Source organism: Eleutherodactylus coqui, chromosome 8 (genome assembly GCF_035609145.1).
Source record: "Eleutherodactylus coqui strain aEleCoq1 chromosome 8, aEleCoq1.hap1, whole genome shotgun sequence".
Classification (NCBI taxonomy): Eukaryota; Metazoa; Chordata; class Amphibia; order Anura; family Eleutherodactylidae; genus Eleutherodactylus; species Eleutherodactylus coqui.
Window position 1 is genome coordinate 178354252 of NC_089844.1, and position 27366 is coordinate 178381617.

Genomic DNA, 27366 nt, shown 5'->3' on the forward strand with positions numbered 1-27366 from the left:
ATGAGACCCCACTACTCTCTCTCTATATATAATTACAGGATCACTCTCCTGTCTCTATATAGTTATAGGATCACACCTCTCTAAAGAGTTATGGGATCATTCTCCCCTATGTGTGTATGTGTGTATATATATATATATATATATATATATATATATATATGAGATTGCTCTCCTCTCTATATATAAGTATGGGATCACTCTCCTCTCACTATATAGTTATGGAACCATTCTTCTCTGTGTGTATATGCATCTATGCAGATATTTCCTAGTCTAAATGAATCTTAAGAGCTTTGAGACTGTTTTGTAGATGTAAATAAGCCCTATGATCAATAATCTTTATAACCTTTGTATGGTACACCCTCTTTCTTTCTGTAAAAAAACTGGCAAAGTCTTCAAATAAACAAAATTCTCTTTTGAGTTCTAATGAGATGCATCTAGATATAACATGAAGTGCTTTCGTGTTATTCATAGATATTGCTGGCAATCATCTCATCATAGGCTTCCATAGCTACCAGTTTGGTACCTGGCAACGGGGTCAACAGATTGGTACCGGTTTGGTCTGATAACACTGTTTAGGACCTAAAGAATGGCCGTGCCAAATTTCAAGTTTGTACGACACCAGGAAGTTAGAGATTTAGATTAGGTACATAACATAGGGGTGCATTTACTTTGCACTTAGCATTGAATAATCAAGTTGTGACCGCTTTCCTATTTAGCACCAAAGAATGGTTGTGCCAAATTTCAAGTTTGTGCAACACCGGGAAGTTAGAGAATTTGATTAAATACATTAGAGGTGCACTTGCTTTTGCACTTAGCATTGAATAAGTTATGGGATCACTCTCCTCTCTATGTATAGGTTTGAGATCACTCTTCTATCTATATATATAATTATGAAATTTACATCAGAATCGCTATTTGAAGTCTCCTGCTCAGCTCCATCATAAAGTCATGAATAGAGATGAGCGAACACGTTCGGCTCCGCCCCTTTTTCGCCCGAACACCGAACTTTGCGAACACTTCAGTGTTCGGGCGAAAAAGTTCGGGGGCCGCCGTGGCAGCGCGGGGGGGGTGCGGCGGGGAGTGGGGGGGAGAGGGAGAGAGAGAGGGCTCCCCCCTGTTCCCCGCTACTGCCGCCCGCGCCGCCGCGCATCTCCCCGCCCCCCGGCGGCACCCGGACACTTACGCGCGAACACTGCAGTGTTCGGCAAAGCCGGTGTCCGGGTGCGGATGTGTCCGTAACGGACACGTTCGCTCATCCCTAGTCATGAACAAAATATTACAGCATTCAGGTTCTCCTGCCCAACAACAATCCCAAAATTTAAGGCAAGAAACAATACAGCATGCTCTGGTGTGCAAGTATTTTAATATTTAGTGTTATATATTCCTTTTTTTACCACAGATTAGGCCATAAATACCTCATTGCCAATTTAAATTCACTGCAACTGCATTCTCCATGCACATCAATAGAGAAGTAATTGTATTTGCAATATTTTCAGACTTTTCTCTCATCAGGTACAGATAACTTCTTACAATATGGAGCATGGCCAGGACTGCTGCTCCCTCTTTCTTTTTTCTTCTTCCTCTCTTTCTCTTTTTTCTTGTTCCTTTCTTTCTTCCTCTCTCTTTTTTTCTACTGCTCTCCTTTTTGCTTCCACACTTTTTCTTTGTTCCTCTTCCTTCTCCCTGTCAGCCCTGTGTATGTACTCCAGCAGGAACTTCTTCCGCTGCCTCCAGTCTCTCCCAGATTCTCTTCTCTCTCCCAGGCAGGATCTGACCTGTTCTAGGGCCTTGTGGATAATTGTCAGGATTTCTTCTGTCTTCCCTTGAGTTTTGTCATGGTCTTCCTTGGTGTAGTTCTCTATGGGTATAATAACCTTGGATCCCATATTATTGAACTCCTCTTTGATATTTTTGACAACTCCACTCTCCTTTTTGCTGATGACAATGATGGGAAATATTCCTACAAAAGACACAGAGGCGATCAGCTGTCATATCAGTAATGTGTTTGATACAAGCTCACAACTTACTGTCATTTATCACATGAACTGCAGCACTTCACATGATGTGTTCTTTATACATCCAAGGACAAAGCTTGAGACGGGCTTAAGACCCTTCTGGACGGAATGATTATGGCTTAATAAATCGTTTAAACAAGCAAAATTAAATCATTCCATGTAAACGCAGCAAATGATTGAACGACGGACAATAAATTGTTCACTTTTCGCTTGTTGTTCGTTTTATGCAGCATAAAAATCATCATTGTGCGCATATCGGTGTATTTTACTGTACTATTTACGCATGCAGGGCACGTTCATTTGCATGCAGCAAACAAACACCCCAATTTAAATGGCTATTTAGCTTATGAGTTCCAGATGTGTTTTTTTTTCCAATGGAATTATGCAGTGTTTCATGCACCCCCTTGTGCATTGTTTGCACATTTTGAACCCCCTATGGACTTCAATAGGGAACTTCTGTGCGGAAAAAGGAAAATTGGGCATGTTCTATGCACATAGTAACATAGTATGTAAGGCCGAAAAAGACACACATCCTAATGTTGATCCAGAGGAAGGCAAAACACCTCAATGAGGTAGAAGCCAATTTAACCATTTAACCCCTTGAGTGGCACGCCCGGAAATTTTCCAGGATGAGCTCCACTGCCCATAGCGTTATAGCCCGGAAGATTTCCGGGCTATGTATCACTATGGGAGCTGCAGAGCACAATGCCACAAGCTGTGACATTGTGCTCTGCCTGCACAGTCCCACAGAGAACAAAGCAAGGGCTTTGAAAAACCAGCAGAAGATATTGCCGAGTTGCCGGCAATCTCCTGCTTTGTTTACAGGTTGCCATAGAGACCATCGGCTTGTCAGAAGCAAGCCGATGGTCTCTGTGGCAGGGAGAGCTTGGTGCTTGGCTGTCAGAGGACAGCTAGAGGTACCAGCTCTTACAGCAGAGATCAGAGAAAACCTCCGATCTCTGCTGTGTTAACCCTTTACATGCGGCAGTCTATGTGACCGCAGCATGTAAAGGGCTGTCACTGCAGCATGTAAAGGGCTGTCACCATCGGACCCCCGGAATGTGATCAGGGGTCCTGATGGGTCCCTGTGGAAGTCCCCTAAAGGGACAAAAAAAAAAAAAGTTAAAAAATTATAAAAAAAATAAAAACACTTGTCTCCCTTTACTTTGTAAAAAATCAAAAATACAATCACACATGTGGTATCCATGCGTCGTAATGACCCAGAGAAGGAAGTTAATACATTATTTAACCCCTTAATGGCATGGCCCCTTTTTTTCTTTTTTCCCCATTTCTTTTTTTCCTCCCCCCTGTTTAAAAAATCACAACTTGTCCCGCAAAAAACAAGCCCTTATATGGCCATGTCAATGGAAAAATGAAAAAGTTATGGCTCTTGAGACGCAACTGCAAAATTAGTTGAAATTCAATGATTAGACCATTTTAAAATACCTGCCCTGGTGGGCATGACAGGGTGGTAGGAAACCCGTCACTCAAGGGGTTAAGGGAAAATTCCTTCTGGACTCCAATTGTGTAATCATAATAATCCCCGGATCTTGGGTAATCAACGATATAATACGTAATAACTAGAGATGAGCGAGCGTACTCGGCCACGCCCCTTTTTCGCCCGAGTACCGCGATTTTCGAGTACTTCCGTACTCGGGCGAAAAGATTCGGGGGGCGCCGTGGGTGAGTGGGGGGTTGCAGCAGGGAGTGGGGGGGGGGGGAGAGGGAGAGAGAGAGGGCTCCCCCCTGTTTCCCGCTGCTACCCCCCACGCCGCCACGCCTCCGCTTGCCGGAGTACTCGAAAATAGCGGTACTCGATCGAGTAATTACTCGAAACGAGTACGTCCGCTCATCACTAGTAATAACGTATCGATCAAGAAAGGCATCCAGAACCCTCTTATACTCGTTAATCAAATTTCCCACCACCTTGTCCTTAAGCGGAGAATTCCATAATCTCACTGCTCTTACAGTAAAGAACCCCCTTCTATGTTGGTGTAGAAACCTTCTTTCCTCTAGACACAGAGGATTCCTCCTTTACAGTAATAGTCCTAGAGATAAACAGATCATGCGAGAGATCTCTTTCCTGACCCCTGATATATCTATGCATAGTTCTTAGAACGCCCGCTTGCTACAGTCACAGTCCTGGGTATAACTAGATGATAGAAGAGATCTCTGTACTGACCCCTGATATATCTATACATAGTTATTAGAGTCCCCTTGTTACATTCCTGGGTATAAATAGATGATGAAAGAGATCTCTGTACTGACCCTTGATATAGTCATACATAGTTATTAGAGCTCCCCCTTGTTACAGTGCCTGGATATAAATAGATCATGGGAGAGATCTCTAATGACCCCTGATATATTTATGCATCGTTATTAGGTTGCCGCTTAACCTTCTTTTTTCTAAACTAAATAATCCCAATTTTGATAACCTCTCTGGGTATTGTAGTACGCCCATTCAATTTATTACTTTAGTTGCCCCCCTTTGTACCTCCTCAAGCTCTGATATGTCCTTCTTGAATACCATGCCCAAAACTGTGAACAATATTCGATGTGTGGTCTGACCAGTGACTTGTAAGGAGGAAGAACAATGTTCTCATCATAGCCAAATGGAGGAAAAAGTCTATGCGCTCGTATGAATAAGACTGACTAGACTAAGTCCTCTCGGTGTCCAGTAACATCAAACTTTTTATTATTAGTACAATGAGTTTGGCTGGCGTGCCTTTGATGCTCGCTCGAGTATTAGGGTAATCAAGATGCTCGTTACTCGAGACGAGCACCACGCGGTACTCGAGTCAATTCCACTTCCTTCCCTGCATGTTTTGCCCCATTTTCTGGCCAATAGACATGCAGGGAAGGTATTACAACTTCCTCCTGTGACGTTTCTGCCCTATCCCACCCCCCTGCAGGGAGTGGCTGGCGAGATCAAGTGACCGCCGAGTATTTAAAGCAGTCCCGCCCGCTGCTCGCCTCAGACCCACGCTGGCAGAGATTAGGGAGAGTGCTGTTCCTGCTATAGCGAGACTGTTAGGCTACTGTTTGCGTATGCAAGAACCCCAACGGTCCTTCTTAGGGCCACATCTGACCGTGTGCATTACTGTTGTGGCTGCTAGGAGCAGTTTTGCACCAAAATTTTTTTTTTCATCTCGGGCTGTGCAGGCTATTACAGCTATAGCGTTCTAAGTCTGCAGTCTGTAATACAGAGTATAGGGAAAGTGGTGCTCAGATAGGGATAGTGGTAGTGTAGGATCCTGTCTACAAGTACCCCAACGGTCCTTCTTTGGGCTACCTCTCACAGTGTGCATTACTGTTGTGGCAGCTGGGAGCAGTTTTGCACTTTTTTTTTTTTCATCTTGGGCATTGCAGACTATTGCGCTCTCAGTCTGCAGCCAATTACACAGAGTATAGGGGCAGTACTGGTCAGGCAGGGACAGTGGTAGAGTAGAATCCTGTCAACAAGTACCCCCAAAAAACTCCTCCTTAGGGCTACCTGTGACCTGTGCATTACTGTTGTAGTGGCTCACTATTAGCCAGCTAGGCCTTTCTGCAGCCCAACGTATATTTTTTTCGGCCTACAGTGTGCGTTCCATAACCGCTGTGACCCTCCAAGTGCAGGCCAATAATTGCCTATTTTTTTACACCACTCTGTGCGTCCCGTCAACTTCACGTGCAGCGTTCGCCCACAGCCGCTGATAGAGGGAAAGACATATACACGATATCTAGGCGGCTGTTTTTTTCTAAAAAATCTGAAAAGAAAACTCCTCCTTAGGGCTATCTGTGAGCGTCTGCATTACTGTTGTAGTGGCTCACTATTAGCCAGCTAGGCCTTTCTGCAGTGCAGCGTATATTTTCTTCGGCCTACTGTGTGCATTACATAACTGCTGTGACCCTCCAAGTGCAGGCCAGTAATTGCCTAATTTTTTACACCGCTCTGTGTGTCCCGTCAAGTTCCCTGTCAACTTCACGCGCAGCGTTCGCCCACAGCCGCTGATAGAGGGAAAGACATATACACGCTATCTAGGCTGCTGTTTTTTTTCTAAAAAATCTGAAAAAAAACTCCTCCTTAGGGCTGCCTGTGAGCCTGTGCATTACTGCTGTAGTGGCTCACTATTAGCCAGCTAGGCCTTTTTACAGCCCAGCGTATATTTTTTTCGGCCTACTATGTGCATTACATAACCGCTGTGACCCTCCAAGTGCAGGCCAGTAATTGCCTAATTTTTTACACCGCTCTGTGCACCCCGTCAACTTCACGCACAGCGTACGGCCACAGCCGCTGATAGAGGGAAAGACATATACATGCTATCTAGGCTGCTGGTTTTTCTAAAAAATCTGAAAAAAACCCCTCCTCCTTAGGGCTACCTGTGAGCGTGTGCATTACTGTTGTAGTGGCTCACTATTAGCCAGCTAGGCCTTTCTGCAGCCCAGCGTATAATGTTTTCGACCTACAGTGCGCGTTACATAACCGCTGTAACCCTCCAAGTGCTGGCCAATAATTGCCTAATTTTTTACACCGCTCTGTGCGTCCCGTCATTTTCACACGCAGCGTTCGCCCACATCCGCTGACGGAGGGAAAGACATATACACGCTATTGAGGCTGCTGTTTTTTTCTAAAAAATCTGAAAAAAAAACCTACTCGTTAGGGCTAGGCTGTTTGCTTTTTCAAAAAAAATTGAAAAAAAGCTCCTTCTTAGGGCTACCTGTGACCATGTGCATTTTACTGCGTGGCCGCTGGGAGTTGTAGTGGCTCACTATTACCCATCTAGGCCTTTTTGCAGCCTAGCGTATAATTTTTTGCGGACTGCAGTGTGCGTTACATAACCGCTGTCAGTCTCCAACTGCACGCCACTAATTGCATAATTATTCAGACCGCTCTGTGTCTGCTCTATTCGTAATACACCATGCTGAGGGGTAGGCCTGGAGGACGTGGCTGTGGACGCGGAGATCCAAGTGAGGGTGTGGGCAGAGGCCGAGTTCCTGGTCCAGGTGAATTGCAGCCGGCTGTTGTGGGATTAGGAGAGAGGCAAGTTTCTAGGGTCCCCAGCTTCATATCACAATTTTTGGGTCCACGTGGTAGACCTTTATTACAAAATGAGCAGTGTGAGCAGGTTCTGTCGTGGATAGCAGAAAATGCATCCAGCAATGTATCGACTACCCAGTCTTCTACGCCGTCCACTGCTGCAACTCTGAATACTCTCGCTGCTGTTACTCCTTACTCCCAGCCTCCTCACTCCATTACAATGACGCATTCTGATGAGCAGACAGACTCCCAGGAACTGTTCTCGGGCCCCTGCCTTGATTGGGAAAAAATGGTTCCTCTCCCACCTGAGGAGTTTGTCGTGACCGATGCCCAACCTTTGGAAAGCTCCCGGGGTCCGGGTGATGAGGCTGAAGACTTCCGGCAACTGTCTAAAGAGCTTTCAGTGGGTGAGGAGGTCGATGATGATGAGACACAGTTGTCTATCTGTGAGGTAGTAGTAAGGGCAGTAAGTCCGAGGGAGGAGCGCACAGAGGATTTGGAGGAAGAGCCGCTGAACGATGAGGTGACTGACCCCACCTGGTTTGCTAAGCCAACTGATGACAGGTCTTCAGAGGGGGAGGCAAGTGCAGCAGCAGGACAGGTTGGAAGAGGCAGTGGGGGGGGGGCAGGGGTAGAGGCAGGGCCAGAGCGAAGACTCCCCCAACTGTTTCCCAAAGCACCCCCTCGCGCCAAGCCACTCTGCAGAGGCCTAGGTCTTCAAAGGTGTGGATGTTTTTCAGTGAGAGCGCAGACGGCCGACGAACAGTGGTGTGCAACCTGTGTCACGCCAAGATCAGCCGGGGAGCCACCAGTACCAGCCTCACCACCACCAGCATGCGCAGGCATATGATGGGCATGCACCCCACAAGGTGGGACGAAGGCCGTTCACCACCTCCGGGTCGCACCACTGCCTCTTCCCCTGGGCCCCAACCTGCCACTCAGATCCAACTCCCCTCTCAGGACACAGGCACGAGCGTCTCCCGGCCTGCACCCACACCCTCACCTCCGCTGTCCTCGGTCATGGCGTGTGGGCCGCAGCCAACATGTATTTCCTCTCCCGTAACCTCAGCTATCTGGGGCACTGCAATGGGATTTCTTTCTGTACCGTCTGTGTGTTCCTGCTAGCCACCCATGCTGTGGATGCACACAGACTTGCCATAGCGGAGTTGTACCTGCCTGGCACTTTTAAAAAGACCCAGAATGTCTAGGGCATGGCGTGTGGGCCGCAGCCAATATGTATTCCCTCTCACGTAACCTCAGCTATCCGGGGCACTGCAATGGGATTTCTTTCTGTACCATCTGTGTATTCCTGCTAGCCACCCATGCTGTGAATGCACACAGACTTGCCATAGTGGAGTTGTACCTACCTGGCACTTTTAAAAAAAAAACAAAATGTCTAGGGCATGGCGTGTGGGCCGCAGCCAGCATGTATTTCCTGTCATGTAACCTCAGCTATCCGGGGCACTGCAATGGGATTTCTTTATGTACCGTGTGTGTGTTCCTGCTAGCCACCCATGCTGTAGGTGCACACAGACTTGCCATAGCGGAGTTGTACCTGTCTGTCCCCAAAACACTGATAGACTTGGGTAGGGTGCAGAGTGCAGATGGTTTACCCCTTGCGTTGTCGATGAGGTATCCAACACCCAAACAGAATGAGTAGTGTGTGGACACATGGAGTTCCCATTGCTATGTCACTCGCAGCACCTTGGGCCACACAAGGTGTTTGCTGGGACAGAGGCTGACCCAGGGCCCGCTCACATACTTCCCACACCAAGTATTGCTGCATTGTGGAGATGTGTAGAAGTGCTGGGCTGGCAGCGGAGCCCCCTTTATGGCCACTTTTGCAGCTCCTGACGGAGGTGGCACAGGATTGGAATGAAGATGGAACGTCAATCTATTATCAATTCTCAACAGCATTGTGGGCTATCGCCCACACTTTCACAGAGGGTCGCTGCCTGGCCCTGCCAACCCTCTGCAGTGTGTGCCTTCGGTTCCTCCTCATGGCAGATGCACTTATAAATAGACATGAGAGTGGTGTGGCTATGAGGCCAGCGTGTGGTATGACGGCAGCTGAGGGCTGCGCAGAGGCACTTTTGTGTGCACTGCAGACGCAGGGTCGTGCGTGGGGGTTGGGCAGCATGTAACCCAGGAAAAGAGGCAGCGGTGTGTCCCGCAGGCAGTGATTGTGCTTTGTTGGAGGTAGTGTGGTTCTTAGCTAAGGTGTGCCTTGCTAATGAGGGTTTGTCTGAAGTAAAAATTGTTGGGGGGGGGGGCACTCTTGCCGCTATTGTGGCTTAATAGTGAGACCTGAGAACCTGAGATGCAGACCAGCATGTTGCCCCTCGCCTGCCCTATCCGTTTTTGTGTCGTTTCCGTCATTTTCGTAGGTTTTGCAGATTTGCACAAGTGAAAACCTAAGCGGAGCATCAGTCATATACAAAAATGCTCGAGTCGCCCATTGACTTCAATGGAGTTCGTTACTCGAAACGAACCCTCGAGCATTGCTGAAAGCTCGACTCGAGCAATGAGCACCCGAGCATTTTGGTGCTCGCTCATCTCTAGTTATAACATGTTCTGCAGTAATTTATCAACATATTCTGAGAGACGTCCTGTTCTCATCATGCACCCCTAGACCTCTTTGGATGCACTCCATGATCCTATTTGCCTTGGCAGCAGCTGCCTGAGAGCTCAGTCTCACGTGCGCCGATCCGCCCGTGTTTCTGCAGGATAAGACCGCTGCACTGCAGGTGCGGACGACTCTCCACACCTGCCGGAAGAAAGAAGACATGGCCGGCAATGGAGCCGGTCATGCAGAGTCATCCGCACATGGTGCAGCCGTCTTATTGTGCAGAAACAGGGGTGGATCGGCGCCTGTGACTGAGACTGTTAATTAAAATCTCCAAGTCCTTTTCTATATCTGTGTTTCCAGTGGTTTCCTATTTAGTGTGTAATGGTAACATGTATTTCCTCTGCAAATGTGCAAAACTTTACATTTATCAGTGTTAAATCTCATTTGCCATTTTTTTGCTCAAGTCCCCAGCTTATCTAGTTCCACTTGCAACCACATTCTGTCCTTTCTTGTGTTAATTACTTTACATGGTTTTGTATTAGCTTCTAATATTGATATTGTTTTATACAATCCTTCTACCAGGTCATTAATAAATGTATTAAAAAGAACAGGGCCCAATACTGACTCCTGTGGTGCCTTACTAGTAATGGTGCTCTAATACTGCCCCCCTGTGGTATCCCACTAGTAACGGTGTTCATGAATAATCACCCTCTGCTTTCTATCACTGAGCCAATTACTCACACACATTCTCGCCCAGACCAAGTATTCTTATTTTATATTCCAACCTTTTATGCAGCAAATGTTAGGTTGTGCTCCTGGGACCTGTTGTTCTTTAAGGATCCAGGAGCAAACCTTCACAGGTGTGGGGATAATTGAGCTGGCTGGGTGGGAAGATTCTACAGCCAGCCCATCCCCATGGTCTACTGCACATAGATACCAGCTCCTCTGATTAAAGGATGCTGGTCATTTTACTTATTCTGTGTTATTCCCCCTCAAAGCTGGGTACTATGCTTGTTAGTCTAAAGTTTCTCTTACCTTCCCAAAAGACGGTCTGGACACCTGTTGTCCCCGTCTGCATCTTATACGCACAGATGCAGCCTTCAGATGTCTGATGTCACGTATGGTCAGATGGATGATTCCTAACACAGTTCCCTTTATGTCAGCATGGTGGCTAATTCTTTTCCCTAGGTGTGAGGACATTTTGATAAACTATTGTTTACTAGCTATATGCATGTGAGTTCTGAGTGGGGTTACTGTTCTGTGTGGTTTGCTTTTGGTGTGAACAGTGACGTGTTCATTGGGTCTATGAAGGTGGCCAGACATGTGGTGTATGAACTATGTTTGTTGCATCTCTCCAGGTTCCTAATCGGGAATAGCCAGGTCTGAGATGAAGATGGCGGGGCCGTCCTTATTAGGGAGCCTACCCCACTGTAAATCAGCTGCATATTCAGCCGCATAGCTGATTTTATACTATGCGGTGCTCCCCCTAAACTCCTCCAAAGGCATCCTACTATCAGCGCTCCCGATTTTGCTTCTGATTCCTGGTGGCCTGTAGTGGTCTCACTTGACCCGCATCACCTGACCAGCGTCTGGGAACCAGAAGCCAGAGTGCGCTGACAGCAGGAAGTCTTCAGAGGAGGTGAGGGGGGGGGGGGGGGGGGGTGCCACATGCTATGAAATCTGCTGTGGATACATGTCCAATTTCCAGTCAAAATGTTTTTTGATGCGCAAATGTTGCGTAAATTTCCGCTCTAACATTCCACATAATTTCTGACACATGTAAATATATCTTAAGTCAGCTTGAGGTATGCTGCCATGTGCAGAGTGGCCCCAGTAGTAATAATGACCCCATACAGTGACCTCAGTAGCAATAGTGTCCTCTATATTGTCCCCCAGTAGTAACAGGGACCCCCACTGTGGTCCCATTAGTAATAGTGTCCTCTATATTGGCCCCAGTAGTAATAGTGAACTCCACAGTGGCATCAGTAGTGATAGTAAAACCCCAGTGGCCCCAGTAGTAGTCGTGAATGCCACAGTTGCATCAGTAGTAATAGTAACCCCCACAGTGGCCCCAGTAATAATACTATTACTACTGTGGCTGATATAGAAGACATTGTTACTAATTGTGTTACCAATATTGACCCCAGTATTAATAGTGACTCCCACATTAGCTCCACTGAGACATAATTACCTCCTCCTCCTTGTCTTCTCAGGGTTGCTGCAGGCGGAAGTGTGAGCGCCTCCTCCCCTCTCCTCCTATGGAACCAAGGAAGAGAGGTCAGAGGAGGAGGGCAGTAAGATCCTGGATGTACACACTGCCGCCAGTGTGCGCATCTGGCCGCAGCGCCGCTGAGTGAATACCGGCTGGGGAGCTGCGGAACTGCAAATGTCCCACCAAGTCCGCAGTTACAACTCTGCTTTATCAATTGCTGGTTATTTTGTTCTTAATGATTCCCAACCAGTTATGAGGAGTCAGGAGTGGTGGGGTAGAGGAGGGTCGAACCAAACATAGTGCACTAAGACCTTGCTATATACAGTTGGGACAGGTATATGAGGGGTGCAGTGTGGCTGGCAGTGTGTAAGGGGTGCACTATGATAGGCACAATATGAGGGGTGCATTATTGTTGGCACTGTGTCAAACGTGTACTATGGCTGGCACTTGTTGAAAGGTTTGCTGTCACAAGTGCACTGTGACTGGTACTCTGCAAGAGGATCTCTATAGTAGGTGCTGTGTGAGCACTGCATTGTGGTAAGCACTATGCGAGGGGTACACAGCAGCTGGCACTGTGATTGGGGTGCACTGTGGGAGGACTGCTGGCAGGATTAAAACCTGCAATCTCTTGTACTATGAGTGGCAGCCCTTCATACTGAGCTTTTCAGCATGGTGGATAGCTCCCCTGATTCCTAGTCTTGTGTTCCAGATCTCTGGTCTCCTGTTCCATACCCTGGCTCCGTGTTTCCCTGTCTAGTCCTCATGTCTTCGAACTTCCCCTAATTATTCCCCTACGTATATAAAGCTGGCTCCGCCATTCCCTCCTTTTGTATTTATATTGCGCCTTGTATCAGGCTTCTTCCTTTCATACCTGCATCACTACAATTAAATCATCCTCCTGCATTACCAGACCTTGGCTACCCTTCTGACTACTGTACTGCTTGAACCCTGTGTACTGCATCACCATCTTGTGTACCAGACCTTGGCTACTGCTTGATAACGTTACCCTCCTGTAGTGGCTACAACAAGAGACTTCAATACTGCACCAGAAGTTGTTACATCTGCACTGTGGCTGGCACTGCATGAAGGGTGCCCTGTGGTAGACACTGCTTTAGAGGTGCACTGTGGTAGGCATTGTGTGAAGGGTGCACTGTGGCAAGCACTGCGTGAGGGGTGCGCTGTGGCTGGCACTGTGTGAGGAGTGCACTGTGGCTGGCAGTGTTTGAGGGGTGCTCTGTGGTTGGCACTGTGTGAGGGGTGCGCTATAGCTGGCACTATGTGAGGAGTACGCTGTGGCAGGCACTGTGTGAGGGGTGCACTGTGGCAAGCACTGCGTGAGGGGTGCACTGTGGCTGGCACTGTGTGAGGAGTGCGCTGTGGCTGGCAGTGTGTGAGGGGTGCCCTGTGGCTGGCACTGTTTGAGGGGTGCTCTGTGGTTGGCACTGTGTGAGGGGTGCCCTGTGGTTGGCACTGTGTGAGGGGTGCCCAGTGGCTGGCACTGTGTGAGGGGTGCCCAGTGGCTGGCACTGTGTGAGAGGTGCGCTGTGGCTGGCAGTGTTTGAGGGGTGCGTTGTGGTTGGCAGTGTGTGAGAGGTGCGTTGTGGTTAGCAGTGTGTGAGAGGTGCACTGTGGTTGACACTGTGTGAGGGGTACACTGTAGTAGGCACTGTGTGAGGGGTGCACTGTGGTAGGCACTGTGTGAGGGGTGCACTGTGGTAGGCACTGTGTGAGGTGCACTGTGGCAGGCACTGTGTGAGGTGCACTGTGGCTGGCACTGTGTGAGAGGTGCAGTGTGGACGGCACTGTGCGAGGGGTGCACTGTGGCTGGCAGTGTGTGTGGGGTGCACTGTGGCTTGCACTGTGTGAGGGGTGCATTATGGCTGGCACTGTGTTTGGAACCCTCTTGGTTACACTTTATATATAAAGTTCACCTGCTGCAGAGTTATGGGTTAGTCAGTGAATCACATGAAGTTCTCATCTGATGTCATTAGTGGATACTTATTATATATGATGGATGATAACAGAGTATTATGTTCCTCAGGTGGATTGTCCTGTATGATTCTCCCATCTTCCACCTATGTCACAATTTCTTCAGATAAAGTCTAGTTTTGTATATCTCTCTGCAGCTTTTTACTCATTCTCTATACACGGAGCAGTCATTATATCCTACCTGTCATTATCACACAGTTCTCCAGAAATTTCTTTAGTTCTTCTCTTTGAGGGCCCATTGGATAATCAGCACTGGAAAATAAATATAAAATTATCAATAAGAAATAATAAAAGCCCCCCAGGAATTCAGCTGTGTGATGGGGAGGATAAGTTACCTGAGGAATGTCTAGCCAAGAGAGGGTCTTGTAATATTGTAGTGTCAGGGACCTCAATGCCTCCACTTCTTATACTCAGGCAGTCACATACACAGGACGGAGAGTAATGGCTGCCTCACCTCACACAGTATCTGTGTGCAGCGGTAGCACCCTGTAGCCAGGAGCATAGCCATAAGGGTCAGAGCTGCAACTGAACCCCTAGGCTAGGAGTGTCCAAAGGATCCCCTCCCCACTGTGGTAGCCTCACTGAGCCCCTTCATTGTTCCACTCCTGTCACAGGTGGTGGTACGACGCTGGTTAAGAATGGCATAGCAGCTGAGACGGAGACTAGAATCCTTTTATTAAAATCAACTTCATTAAATAGCAATCAGATGAAAATATCTGCTCCACAGCAAGGCTCAGAACTTGGATGTTGAATAACTTTAACCAGAAGGCACACTTCTGAAATCTAGCATTTTTTTTGAATGACAAGCCACTTGAACTCCAACTGAATCATTACGTCTCCATCATTATATTACATACTAATTTTTTCCAGGTCTGTGGCATTACAACTTACTCACAGCCTCAGGCCCTGTAGGTGAAAAACGTCTTCACGTAATATAGACCGTCTTCCTGAATTATCAAGAATTCCGGAGCTCCGCAGCTTATCGGGCTCACTGCACTTGTAGCAGAATCAGATTTGACCAAAGTCAGCCATATTGTTCTCCGGCATTCATCTTATTTAGTATATTGTAACTAAGGGTGGCTACGCACTAGCGATATTTTTTTTCTGCAATGCAAGAGCAATTATTATGAAACCAATGATTTTCAATGGCTCCATACTCATTTGTGATTTTTACTTCTAAATCTCGTGGCACAGAGAAAAAAATCTGCAATATCGCTCAGTATTTTCAATAGGGCTGGCGGCAGCAGAGCTAGCACCATTGAAAACATAGCAAATACATTGCAGACTTCTGCCACAGCTGTGGCCAAAGTCTGTGATGTTATCCCATTGCTTTCAATGGGGTCGGCACTGCTTAAATGGCACTGCTCATTGAATTCATGAATGGCTGAGTGCTGCCTGTCATTGGCTGAGAGCTGTGACCGACCACAGGCAGCATTCAGCTGTCATTCAAAGGCTGAGCACTGCCTGTGATTGGTTGAGGGGATGAATGAATCCTCTGCCATAGCTGTTACAGCTGCGCAGAAGTCCACAATGTATTCCCTATGTTTTCAATGGGCCGGCACTGCTGCCGCCGGCCCCATTGAAAACAGTGTGCGATATCACATAGTTTTCTATTTGCTGCGAGGCACTTGCTCTCGCAGCGCAAGAAAAAAATATCACTAGTGGGTAGGCACCCTTAGGGCCCTTCATGTGAGCTTGTTTGAATGAGGGAATCATGTCACAGCTAGCTTGTTCACTCATGCAGCCTGTTTAGACAGGCAGATACATAATTGGCTCGTTCAAACGAGAATCGCTCAGAATCATTCATTCTTTCATATTCACTATATAAGCAAATGAGGAGGACTGAACGATTGCTTTCTTAACTGCACAATAAGTGAATGAGCCAACAATAGTTTTTAAGCCAGCATAAAATGAACAACTAGCAAAAAGCCAATGATATCATTCATCCATCGGTCATTGGCTCGCATTTAAACTAAATGATTGTTTACTTTTGCTTGTTTGAATTATTTTTTGAACAATAAGCATCCTAACTGTTATGTCCAACCAGGATGCAATGGATCCATAAACCTGAAATACACACACTACTGCACACCAAACAGTGCTAAACAATAAAGCCAACAGCAACAAAAGAAAAACACTGTCCCTAATGAACCTTACCTAGGGAAGGGACTTGCCTAAATGCAGGTAACCCGACCTGATAAGGACGAACCTGACCACATTCCTTGGCTACTAATAGACCATGCGTACGACAGGGTAATAACGCAGGAAACAATATGAAAATGACAACAAGCGCATTACTTACCTTTAAGATGCCACAGGTAAATAGGAGATCCAGAAGCAAGTTCTATAAGCCGATCAGCATTGACATCTGCAGTTGGTACCAATGTCCTCTCCTCAAGATCATAACTATGCCAATGCACTAAATACTGTAGAGATTTTCTAACTTGATAAGAAGTCACTATGCAACTTATCTCAAACTGAATACCAAAACATAGATAGAACCCAAAATCACAAAAGAGAAGCTACGTCCCCATAGATTCCAAAGATCTATTTTTCAGTGCAAATTCAGCAAATGGCAAAAACCCTAACCAATCCTCCTGGTTCTCTGTGGCATAAACTCGCAAGTACTGTTCCAGGTTACATCTCGCTGTCTGGCCATTAGTCTCCGGATGATATGATGAGGAAAAAGATAGCTGAATACCCAACCGGGAGCAAACAAAACCCCACAATCTGGAAACAAACTGGACCCCACGATCTGAGATGATATTCACTGGTAACCTGTGTAATCTCACTGGTAGTGCAAACCAATATTTGCTATATGATATGCTATTGGGGTCTAAATTCTTAATTTGAGGTTAGCTGAGCTCAGGAGAATAACTATCACCACGTCCGCTTTTAGCGTGATCAAATAATCTGTTTATTGATTGACAGACCGCAGCTTTTACAGAGGCACATGATCTAATTACAACAATTTTAATCTATGCTAATTTATTTATTACCATTGGTCTAAGAAACATGCAAGGATAAGGAATTTAACATCAAAATTGCTAAAGGAAAAGCAGTGCAGACGCAGTAGAATCCTACATGATTAACTTCTCAGAATACAAAGATACTTTAATTATAAACAATAATTGTTTAGAGAGAGACAGGAGAACAGGGCGCAATGACCCAAGACATTCTTTTCAATCATTTATATTGGGTTTTATAATAAGCACACAAAAAAAACTGACAGTTGACATATTTGTTGTGTTAGAATACAATTACCTTGACATATATATTTTAAACACTGTCAAAAAACACTAACAAGACTATAAGCCGTTTCCTTTGGGGGGGGGGGCTTAAAGCGCACACTATAAACCCCTGTGTGCGTCCTGTCGATGCATACTCTATAACAAGACTGTACGGAGTTTACAGTGTATATGTTGACCTTAAAGCGTATGCTATATACCCCTGGGTGCATCTTGTCAAAAAACACTAACTAAAAAAACTAGACACAGTTTACTTTTTTTTTTTGGGGGGGGGGGGGGGGGGGGCTTAAAGCGAACGCTATATACCCCTGTGTGCGTCCTGTCAATGCATACTCCATAACTCTACTGTACACAGTTTACAGTGTATATTTTGGGCTTTAAGCGAACGCTATATACCCCTGTGTGCATCCTGTCGATGGATACTCTGTAACTTGACTGTGCGCAGTTTACAGTGTATATTTTCGCCTTAAAGTGTACGCAATATACCCCTGTGTACTTCCTGTCAAAAAACACTAACAAGACTATATGCCGTTTCATTTTGGGGGGGGGGGGCTTAAAGCATACACTATATACCCCTGTGTGCGTCCTGTCGATGCATACTCTATAACAAGACTGTACGCAGTTTACAGTGTATATTTTGGCCTCAAAGCGTACGTTTTATACCCTGTGTGCGTCCTGTCAAAAAACACTACCTAACAAGACTATACGCTTTTTCCTTTTTGAGGGGGGTGCCTAAAGCGAACGCTATATACCCCTGTGTGCGTCCTGGCGATGCATACTCTGTAACTTGACTGTACGCAGTTTACAGTGTATATTTTGGCCTTAAAGGGGTTGTCCCGCGCCGAAACGTTTTTTTTTTTTTTTTTTAACACACACACCCCCCCCCCCCCCCCGTTCGGCGCGAGACAACCCCGATGCAGGGGTTAAAAAAACAAACCGCTCAGCGCTTACCTGAATCCCGGTGGTCCGGCGTCTTCATACTTACCTGCTGAAGATGGCCGCCGGGGTCTGCTCCCTCCGTGGACCGCAGCTCTTCTGTGCGGTCCATTGCCGATTCCAGCCTCCTGATTGGCTGGAATCGGCACGTGACGGGGCGGAGCTACACGGAGCCGGCATTCTGCACGAGCGGCTCCATTGAAGAGAGCAGAAGACCCGGACTGCGCAAGCGCGGCTAATTTGGCCATCGGAGGGCGAAAATTAGTCGGCTCCATGGGAACGAGGACGCTAGCAACGGAGCAGGTAAGTAAAAAACTTTTTATAACTTCTGTATGGCTCATAATTAATGCACAATGTACATTACAAAGTGCATTAATATGGCCATACAGAAGTGTATAACCCCACTTGCTGCCGCGGGACAACCCCTTTAAAGCGTACACTATATACCCCTGTGTGCGTCCTGGCGATGCATACTCTGTAACTTGACTGTACGCATTTTACAGTGTATATTTTGGCCTTAAAGCGTACACTATATACCCCTGTGTGCGTCCTGTCAATGCATACTCTGTAACTTGACTGTACGCAGTTTAAAGTGTATATTTTGGCCTTAAAGGGGTTGTCCCGCGGCAGCAAGTGGGTCTATACACTTCTGTATGGCCATATTAATGCACTTTGTAATGTACATTGTGCATTAATTATGAGCCATACAGAAGTTATCAAAAGTTTTTTACTTACCTGCTCCGTTGCTAGCGTCCTCGTTCCCATGGAGCCGACTAATTTTCGCCTTCCGATGGCCAAATTAGCCGCGCTTGCGCAGTCCGGGTCTTCTGCTCTCTTCAATGGAGCCGCTCGTGCAGAATGCCGGCTCCGTGTAGCTCCGCCCCATCACGTGCCGATTCCAGCCAATCAGGAGGCTGGAATCGGCAATGGACCGCACAGAAGAGCTGCGGTCCACGGAGGGAGCAGACCCCGGCGGCCATCTTCAGCAGGTAAGTATGAAGACGCCGGACCGCCGGGATTCAGGTAAGCGCTGAGCGGTTTGTTTTTTTAACCCCTGCATCGGGGTTGTCTCGCGCCGAACGGGGGGGGGGGGGGGGGGGGGGGTTAAAAAAAAACAAAAAAACGTTTCGGCGCGGGACAACCCCTTTAAAGCGTCAAAAAACACTGTCAAAAAACACTAACAAGACTATATGCAGTTTCCTTTTGGGGGGGGGGGTCTTAAAGTGAACGCTATATACCCCTGTGTGCGTCCTGTCAATCCGCACTGTCTAACAACACTATACGCAGTTTACAGTGTTTGTTTTGGGCTTAAAGTGTATGCAAAATACCTCGCAGTTTGCATAGAATTTTGATGGAATGCATTTTACAAGATGATGAATGCTAGGCGTAAGGGTCGAAGATGTGGACGTGGGTGTCCGAATGAGGGTACGGGCAGAGGCCGAGGTCCTGGGCGGGGTGAAACAGTGCTTGCTGCTGAAGGAGAAGTAGAACGCCGTGTATCTACGCTCCCTAGCTTCATCTCACAGTTTGCCGGTACATGTGGATTATTAAAAGCACAACAGTGCGATCAGGTGATGACGTGGATTGGAGATAAGGCGTCCAGTAATTTATCCAACACCCAGTCTTCCATGCTGTAAACAAATCTTTCAGGGGTACACCTATACTCTTGGTACACAAATGTTTCAGTGGTTCACCTATACTCTTGGTACACAAATGTTTCAGGGTTCGCCTATACTCTTGGTCAACAAAATTTTCAGGGGTTCGCCTATACTCTTGGTACACAAATGTTTCAGGCGCTCGTCTATACTCTTGGTGAACACATTTTTCAGGGGTTCGCCTATATTCTTGGTAAAGCAATAGTTTCTGGGGTTCACCTATATAGTCTTGGTATACAAATGTTTCAGGGGTTCGCCTATACTCTTAATAAACAAATCTTTTAAGGGTTCGCCTATATTCTTGGTAAACAAATCTTTCAGGGGTTCACCTGCACTCTGGGTAAAAAAATGTTTTGTTGTAGAATGTGTTGTTGATATGTGGAAGTACTGGCATCTGAATCCCCTTTATGCCCACGTTTGTGGCTCATGAAATTTTGTGACGGAGGTGGCATGGGATTGGAATAATTGGAATCCAACAGTCATTTTTAGGACTACAACTCCACTTTTGTGCATCATCAGTTTGGCTGCCTGGGACCAGTAGTGCGCACAAAGCATTCACAAGCTTACCGGCTGTATACTGCATACTGTTACCGTTTTATACAATATACTGCTACTGGTGTACACAGACTATAACAAAACTCCTCTCATTTTTCATTTTTTATTTGTATTTGGCTAAAAGCATTTGCATAATAGGCCCAAGTGTGTGTCATGCTGTTTGCTTAAAGGACTTGTTCTTAGGATTGGTGATTTCCAACACACCCTGGATCCAAGGTTCATTAACCTCTTTCCGCTCCAGGGCGTAAGTTTACGTCCTGGCAGCGGGGTACTTCCCACAACAGGGCGTGAACGTACGTCCCGGGGATAGCACGAGATCACTTATGATCTCGCGCTATCCCTCAGCGGGAGGCGGCTATGTTGATCGCGGCATGGGAAGTGTTCGCAGAGGGAGCGCGCTCCCTCTGTGAAGTTGCCGGGCCTTCGCAATATAATCGCAGAGAGCTGGGCGTGTGACCATGGCAACAGGACGCCAGACACTGGTATCCTGTAGTGCCATAGCCTAAGATCGCTGTATGAGCGATAAGGCATCGCATGCTGTGCTGCAAGTCCCTCAGAGGGACTCACATTGTGTAAAAAATAGATTTAAAAAATGAATAAAAAAGAAAAATGTAAAAAAAAAAGTTAAAAAAACCCTTTTTTTATGCTTTTTCTCATATTAGCATAAAAAAAGGTAAAAAAAAAACAAAAAACCACATATTTGGTAATGTCGCATCCATAATGACGCGTACAATAAGCTGCACATGCTTTTGACTGTGCACGGAAAAAAACGCTAAACAACTGAGGCAAAATGCTAATTTTTAGCATTTTGCCTCCCTAAAAACGCAATAAAAGTGATCAAAAAAGCCGTATGTACCCTAAAATGGTACCAATAAAAACTACAGCTCGTCTCGCAAAAAATAAGCCCCCATTGAGCTCCGGACATAAAAAAATTTAAAAAAAGTTACAGAACTTTGAATGCAGCAATTTAGAAAAAAAAAAAGATTTCCAAAAAAAAGAATTTGCAGAATAGTGGAAAAAACTTTAAAAAATGTAAGAATTTTAGTATCGCTGTAACCGTACCGGCCTGCAGAAAAAATGGATTGTGTAATTTATGCTCCATGATTAACGCTGTAAAAAAAAATAAATAATAATCTATGGCAGAATTGATGCGTTTTCTCTCCGTTATCATAAAAAAAAATAATAAAAGTTTTACAATATAGTCTATGTACTTAAAAGTGGCACCGATAAAAACTACAGTTCGCCACGCAAAAAACAAGCCCTTATACGGCCGCATCGACGGAAAAATAAAAAAGTTATGACTTTTGAAAAACGGAGAAGAAAATCCGCCAAAAATCGTTGCGTCCTTAAGCCCAAAATAGGCCATGTCATTAAGGGGTTAAAGCAGCCGCATTAAATGCAGAACATCACTTTAGTCTACGATAGCTTCTCCTTCTCTGATCAGTGTCTTGCCATCCGTAGCCATTGGCTGCTGGCTCTGAAAATGTCAAAGTGCTTCTAAGAGTAATTGCACACGGTGTAATCCAAAGCTTTATTTTCCACATGGATTGCCCCTCTAAACCCACAGCGGAAACCTGCGGCTAAGACACACATTTCTTGCTGCATCTTTTGCCATGGATCCACACATGAATTTAGCACTGTGAATGGGCAAAATCTATTTGCATAATTTGAATTGCATCAGAAATTCCCACGTGGATATTCTCCTTCAGGGGGCTAAATCTGTAGCAATATATGCAACAGAAATGTGAGGCTTAGGTCTTATTCTCACAGGCGTAAGCGCATTTCTGCCATGAGAGTGCGCTGTGTGTTTGCACGGCTGCAATGCACTTACACATGTATGTTTTGCCCACGTCCATGGGTACTTGTATGTACAAACACAACATGTGTTCACGCACATAAGTAAATATGCACAAAATCTCATTGACTTTGTGTGTATATTTGCTGTGAATATGCAGGCTTCCTGCCTATGTTGTGTGCATTTGTGCAAGCTCATTAATTTAAATTGGTTCTTGCGCTGTGCAAATGCGCACAAGATAGAGCAAGTGGTATATTTTTTTCATGTGAACGAAATGCGCATGAAAAATACAGACATGTGCATGAACCCAGGGAAAACAATGGGTTCTTTTCATTGCATATTACATGCGCATAATATGCAGCTCACAGTCATATGCAACGCCCCCGGGCCGGATCGTTTAACAGCCATCTGCTACAAGAAATTCATCAATTCCCTACCCAGAATTTTATATCTTTTCAGATGCCTACCCATCAAGGTCCACAGGACAGACATGAAAGACCTACAACTTACTGTCTTCCAATTCATTTGGAAGAATGAAAACCTAGCATTAAGCAAAAAGTTATCAACTATCGGAGAAGTGCTGGAGGGTTATTGGTCCCCAAACTACAAAAGTACTTCATAGCCTCCCGATTGGCACAACTCCCACCTGTCTTAGCGGAAACTGAAGCACCACTTTGGGTAAACATAGAAGCCCACTTAGTAGGGCTGGTTGTCCATGGGCAAGGCAGATTCTCGCAAGCAGATTTCCGCCTTGGGAGATCATTGACCGTCACGGTGATTTTTATAAGCGAGCGGAAAATCACGATGAATTTCCCGCTCATGTATACTGGGCTGCGCTTTCCATAGTTATCCTATGGAAAGAGTTGCATGCATGATCCGCATGCGAAGTATCGCTGCGGATCACGCTATGAAAAATTGCCCGTGGACAGCCGGCCTAAAGCCAAGATCCTTTAACGCCATTTTCTGGAACAAAAACCATAAAATCTCAAACATCCATCACATAGCATCCCTAACCCATCATCTTTTCCTAATCTGGAGGAATAATAAGTTGAAATATTCAATAATGTTTAGACTACCACCTATGATGCCCATGATACCAAATCTAGCGTTCCGCCCACGTTTTCCATAAGAATGATTCGTCTGGACGAGGAATAAAGGCCTTTACTACATAACTTTCTAATACAGAATAGACTTCCATCCCCAATTCATAGAAATCTTTTCAGTTCCCGGCCACCTCTGCTGCAACTGGACTAAATATATAGCTTCATACGCTCTCTAATACCAAATACTCAAATCCGCTGCAACCCCTTAGCCTTCGAGAGAAGGTGCCTATGGAACTCTTTACAACCAGGTACAAATATTGTCCTCCAAAGATTTCTGCCGTGGTTGTTCAGTTGAATACCCACATGCAGAATTCCTGATTCAAGGGGGGTGAAATATAGTGGGGGCCCATAGTGAACATTTGCACTTGGGCCCATGAGCGTATAGCTACGGTCTTGGATGTGCCCCTATTACTGTGTGTATCTGTGACCCCCTTACCTGTATATTAGGATGGGGACAATGAAGTCGGGGTAGTTTAGGTTCAACTCTGCATCTTCCAGTTTGTTCATCATAGATGTGTAGTTATCTGTCCAGATCACCTCCTCACCGATGGGGATGAAATTTCCTGTAAAGAGTCAAATACACAGTAGGTGAATATGTCCCGGTTATGTTCTTAGTCCAGGCTTCTACTAGGTTCAGTTCTGGCTGAGTGGCTGCAGGTGAAAGTGAAAAGGTATAAACCCCAAATGTAGACGGGAAAGAGAGACAACATAGTGATACCCCACTGATGTTATGAGTAAGAACTGTTGTACGGGTTTACTAAAAGGCTCTTGGATTTGGAGTGCTGCCTAAGCCTTCTATGTGTGTGATACAAGGACTTTGGAACAAGTCTAATCAGCCATGTGCCAACCTATACTACGGAATTATCCAGCGCTACCTTTCCCTATATATGCTATATATGACAAGATCTCCACTTGTGATAAGGAAAATTTGGAATTTAGATAATGTTTTCTCATGAAGTGGTTCTCTGTATTCATCATTTATACCTGTGGTCAATAGTTCCTCCATGTACCATCACCACAACCTATGCTTGTCACCTCTATCATATAATGCATTGCAGGGTGTAATAAGATAAAATTTACAATTCTGTACTCATATTTATGTTTTAGTGTTTACTCACCCAGTTGAGCATACATTTCTGCTCTCTCAAAGCTTTTCATGGTGCAGAAGCCCCTGTTGTCCACGATGGTGATGTTCTGGGTGAGGTCATAGGCTTTCCTTATCATAGTCTTGCCTCCTTTACTTTGAATGTTTTCAGGCTCAGCGTGTTCTATGAATTCTTCTCTATCATCAATGATGTACTTACAGGAGTTGATGAAGGAGGATTTTCCATGACCGGCGTAACCAAAGAGCTGCAGGAGAACCCGGTTGTATCCCTGATTGCCATGAGGCCCATCACCCAGGCTGAAGTTAAGAATATATTTTCGTAGCTCAGCGTTGTCCATTTCTTATCGGCAGTTCTCTCTTCTTCCCTCCTGTCTTTATGTTCAGTGTCTTTGGGTACAAGGTATCAGCTTTCCTCCAAGTACTTCTTTATGCCTCTACAGCTGAAATGCTTTCACTTTTATATTCATCAAGGGCGTTTATAGGAAGCTGAAAACACATTTTTCAGCAATAGCAACACTTCATAAATCTGGCCAGTTTCCAGCATCTGAGTGATCCTTTTACTTGCATACACTGGGATTGTAAGGAGCACGAACTGGACACTTGGCATTTAGCAGTGTTTAGACTACAGTTTTATCCTTTATTCATGGTTTCCTATCTCTTTTAAAGGATTGACTAGTTAGCTAAACATCTGAATAAACTTGTATGTGTCTGACACCCAGTATCTACTATTTTTGCGTAGGAATACGTACTAAGCAGCCGTCCCCTCAATATAAGGATGGTGTGTGAGTGGCTGCTCATCAATACCCTTCACATTTGTTACTTCCTCCTGGCTGTCTGCATGTCGAGGGATGAATGGTGTTTATACCTGCCCTCTTACACCAGTAAGTATGTGGCCGCTCTCTGTCATCTCTTTGTGAGGACCTGTGATGCTGGGTTGTGAGCTTCTGCCTTTTGACCAAAATATTAACCAATGCCTCGCATTTACCACTAACATACAATGCGGCTGTGAATGCTGGAGGAGCCCAGGGTGCCAGTGCCAATGTGGTTCACCTATGGGTGCAAGGCAGCCCATTGGAATTTGATATAGCAGCATTAATTGGTTGTAAGCCTTCAATGTTTCACTGATCTATGTGGCTTGGCACCCTGTATTTACTCTTCAGTGCAGAAATAAGGACTAAACAGTCCCCCCTCTCCCCTCAGTATAAGGGCTTATTCAGATATATGCTACCATCTAAGCAGTCTCCTCCTTCCCTCCCCCTTACCGGCCCTCTGCTTCTCTCCTCCCATCCGGCTGTTTGCAATGTAAGGGGGTGGGGCAGAGCTAAGCCCCACCCCATCCCGGCCCTCTATTGCTGGCTGTGGACAAGGGCCAGGGAGGAGGAGAGAAGCAGAGAGTCAGTGAGAGGGAGGGAAGGGGAAGACTGCTCAGATAGTAGCATATATCGGCCGGCCATGAAAAACGGCGTCCAATATACTCTCATCTGAATAAGCCCTAAGGAGGGTGTGTGACTGGTTGCTCATTAGTGTCCTGCACACGTGTTACTTGCTCCTTCATTTAGCATTCTGACTGTCTGCATGTTAAGAGATGTGGTGTATATACCTACCGTCTATCAGTAAGAATACGCCTGCTTTCTGTTATTTTTTATCTCTTTGGATTCTGAGGGGGGTTTAGATGTGGGATGCACACCTTTTCCCGCAAAAAAAGTGGCATTTGTCTGCTACATTTCTAATATGAATTACATGAGGCCCCCCTGAGCACATTCTGCTTCTCGTTTATTTCTTATATCAATATCATTAATAGAGATGAGTGAGCACCAAAATGCTCGGGTGCTCATTGCTCGAGTCGAACTTCCCGCGATGCTCCAGGGTTCGTTTCGAGTAACGAACCCCATTGAAGTCAATGGGCGACTCAAGCATTTTTGTATATGACCCATGCTCCGCTAAGGTTTTCATTTGTGAAAATCTGGAAAACCCAAGAAAGTGATGGAAACGACACAGAAACGGATAGGGCAGGCAAGGGGCTACATGTTGGGCTGCATCTCAAGTTCCCAGGCCCCACTATTAAGCCACAATAGCGGCAAGAGTGCCCCCCCCCCCCTAACAATTTTTACTTCGGACAAACCCTCATTAGTAAGCCACACCTTAGCTAAGCACCACACTACCTCCAACAAAGCACAATCACTGCCTGCATGACACTCCGCTGCCACTTCTCCTGGGTTACATGCTGCCCAACCCCCCCACACGACCCTGCGTCCGCAGCGCACACAAAAGTGTCCCTGAGCAGCCTTCAGCTGCCCTCATGCCACACGCTGGCCTCACAGCCACACCACCCTCATGTCTATTTATAAGTGCGTCTGCCATTAGGAGGAACCGGAGGCACACACTGCAGAGGGTTGGCAGGGCCAGGCAGCGATCCTCTTTAAAAGGGGTGGGGCAATAGCCCACAATGCTGTACAGAAGCAATGAGAAATCCAATCCTGTGCCACCTCCGTCAGGAGCTGCAAACATGGGCATAGCAATGGGGAATCTATGTGCCCACACAGTATTCATTCTGTCAAGGTGTCGCATAGCTCAATCGACACTGCAAGGGGAAAGCCATCTGTACTCTGCCCCCTACCCAAGTCAGTCAGTGTCTTTGTGTCAGACAGGTCAAACACTGCGATGGGAACTAAGTTTGCACCAACAGCCTAGGTGGGTCCTAGGCAACCCAAGACATGAACAAAAAATAAATCTGAGCGGCCAAACATGGCAGACTTGCACCGCACCCACGACATAGGCCTCGGCCCACAGCTTCAACAATTGTAGGCAGGAAGCGGACTTTCACTGCACCCAGGACATAGGCCTCTGCACAAACCCTCAGCAATCGTGGGCCAAGAGCAGACTCCAATGCTAGCGTAGCTGTGCACGTCTCATTAGCGCTGTATTGCTCATGTAGTTTGTCCCAATGCAGTGCCCCGGATAGTAGAGCTAACGTCAGATTAAATACAGGTGGGCTTCGGCCCACATTGCATGCCCCAGTCAGACTGTTTTTTTTAGAAATAGTCACTGGCAGGTACAACTCCACAATGGGAATTCCGTGTACACCCACATCAGGGGTGGCTCCCTGGAACCCACCGGCGGTACATAAATAAATCCCATTGCAGTGCCCTGCACAGCTGAGCTAA

The 27366-nt window shown here is 46.1% G+C and overlaps 1 protein-coding gene across 1 annotated transcript; it reads right to left on the minus strand.

Moving 5' to 3' along the window:
- Positions 1–1526: 1526 nt before the first annotated feature.
- LOC136578043 (reticulocyte-binding protein homolog 2a-like) lies at positions 1527–24623 on the minus strand. Its single transcript, XM_066577952.1, has 4 exons — positions 24216–24623; positions 23534–23660; positions 13987–14057; positions 1527–1960 (listed from the first exon to the last, which is right to left on the minus strand). Exons 1-4 carry the CDS (start codon positions 24538–24540, stop codon positions 1527–1529), a joined length of 957 nt encoding a protein of 318 aa, XP_066434049.1. The 5' UTR covers positions 24541–24623.
- Between the last annotated feature and the right edge of the window lie 2743 nt (positions 24624–27366).

Bases quoted from the DNA above. Each gene is read 5' to 3' on its own strand.
- LOC136578043 (XM_066577952.1), bottom strand. From the start codon at position 24,540: ATGGACAACGCTGAGCTACGAAAATATATTCTTAACTTCAGCCTGGGT. The intron at 14,058-23,533 runs GTAAGGGGGTCA...TTTATTTTCCAG, and splicing joins GTCCCCATCCTAATATACAG to TGCTGATTATCCAATGGGCC. The intron at 1,961-13,986 runs GTAGGATATAAT...TGTCTTTTGTAG, and splicing joins GAACTGTGTGATAATGACAG to GAATATTTCCCATCATTGTC.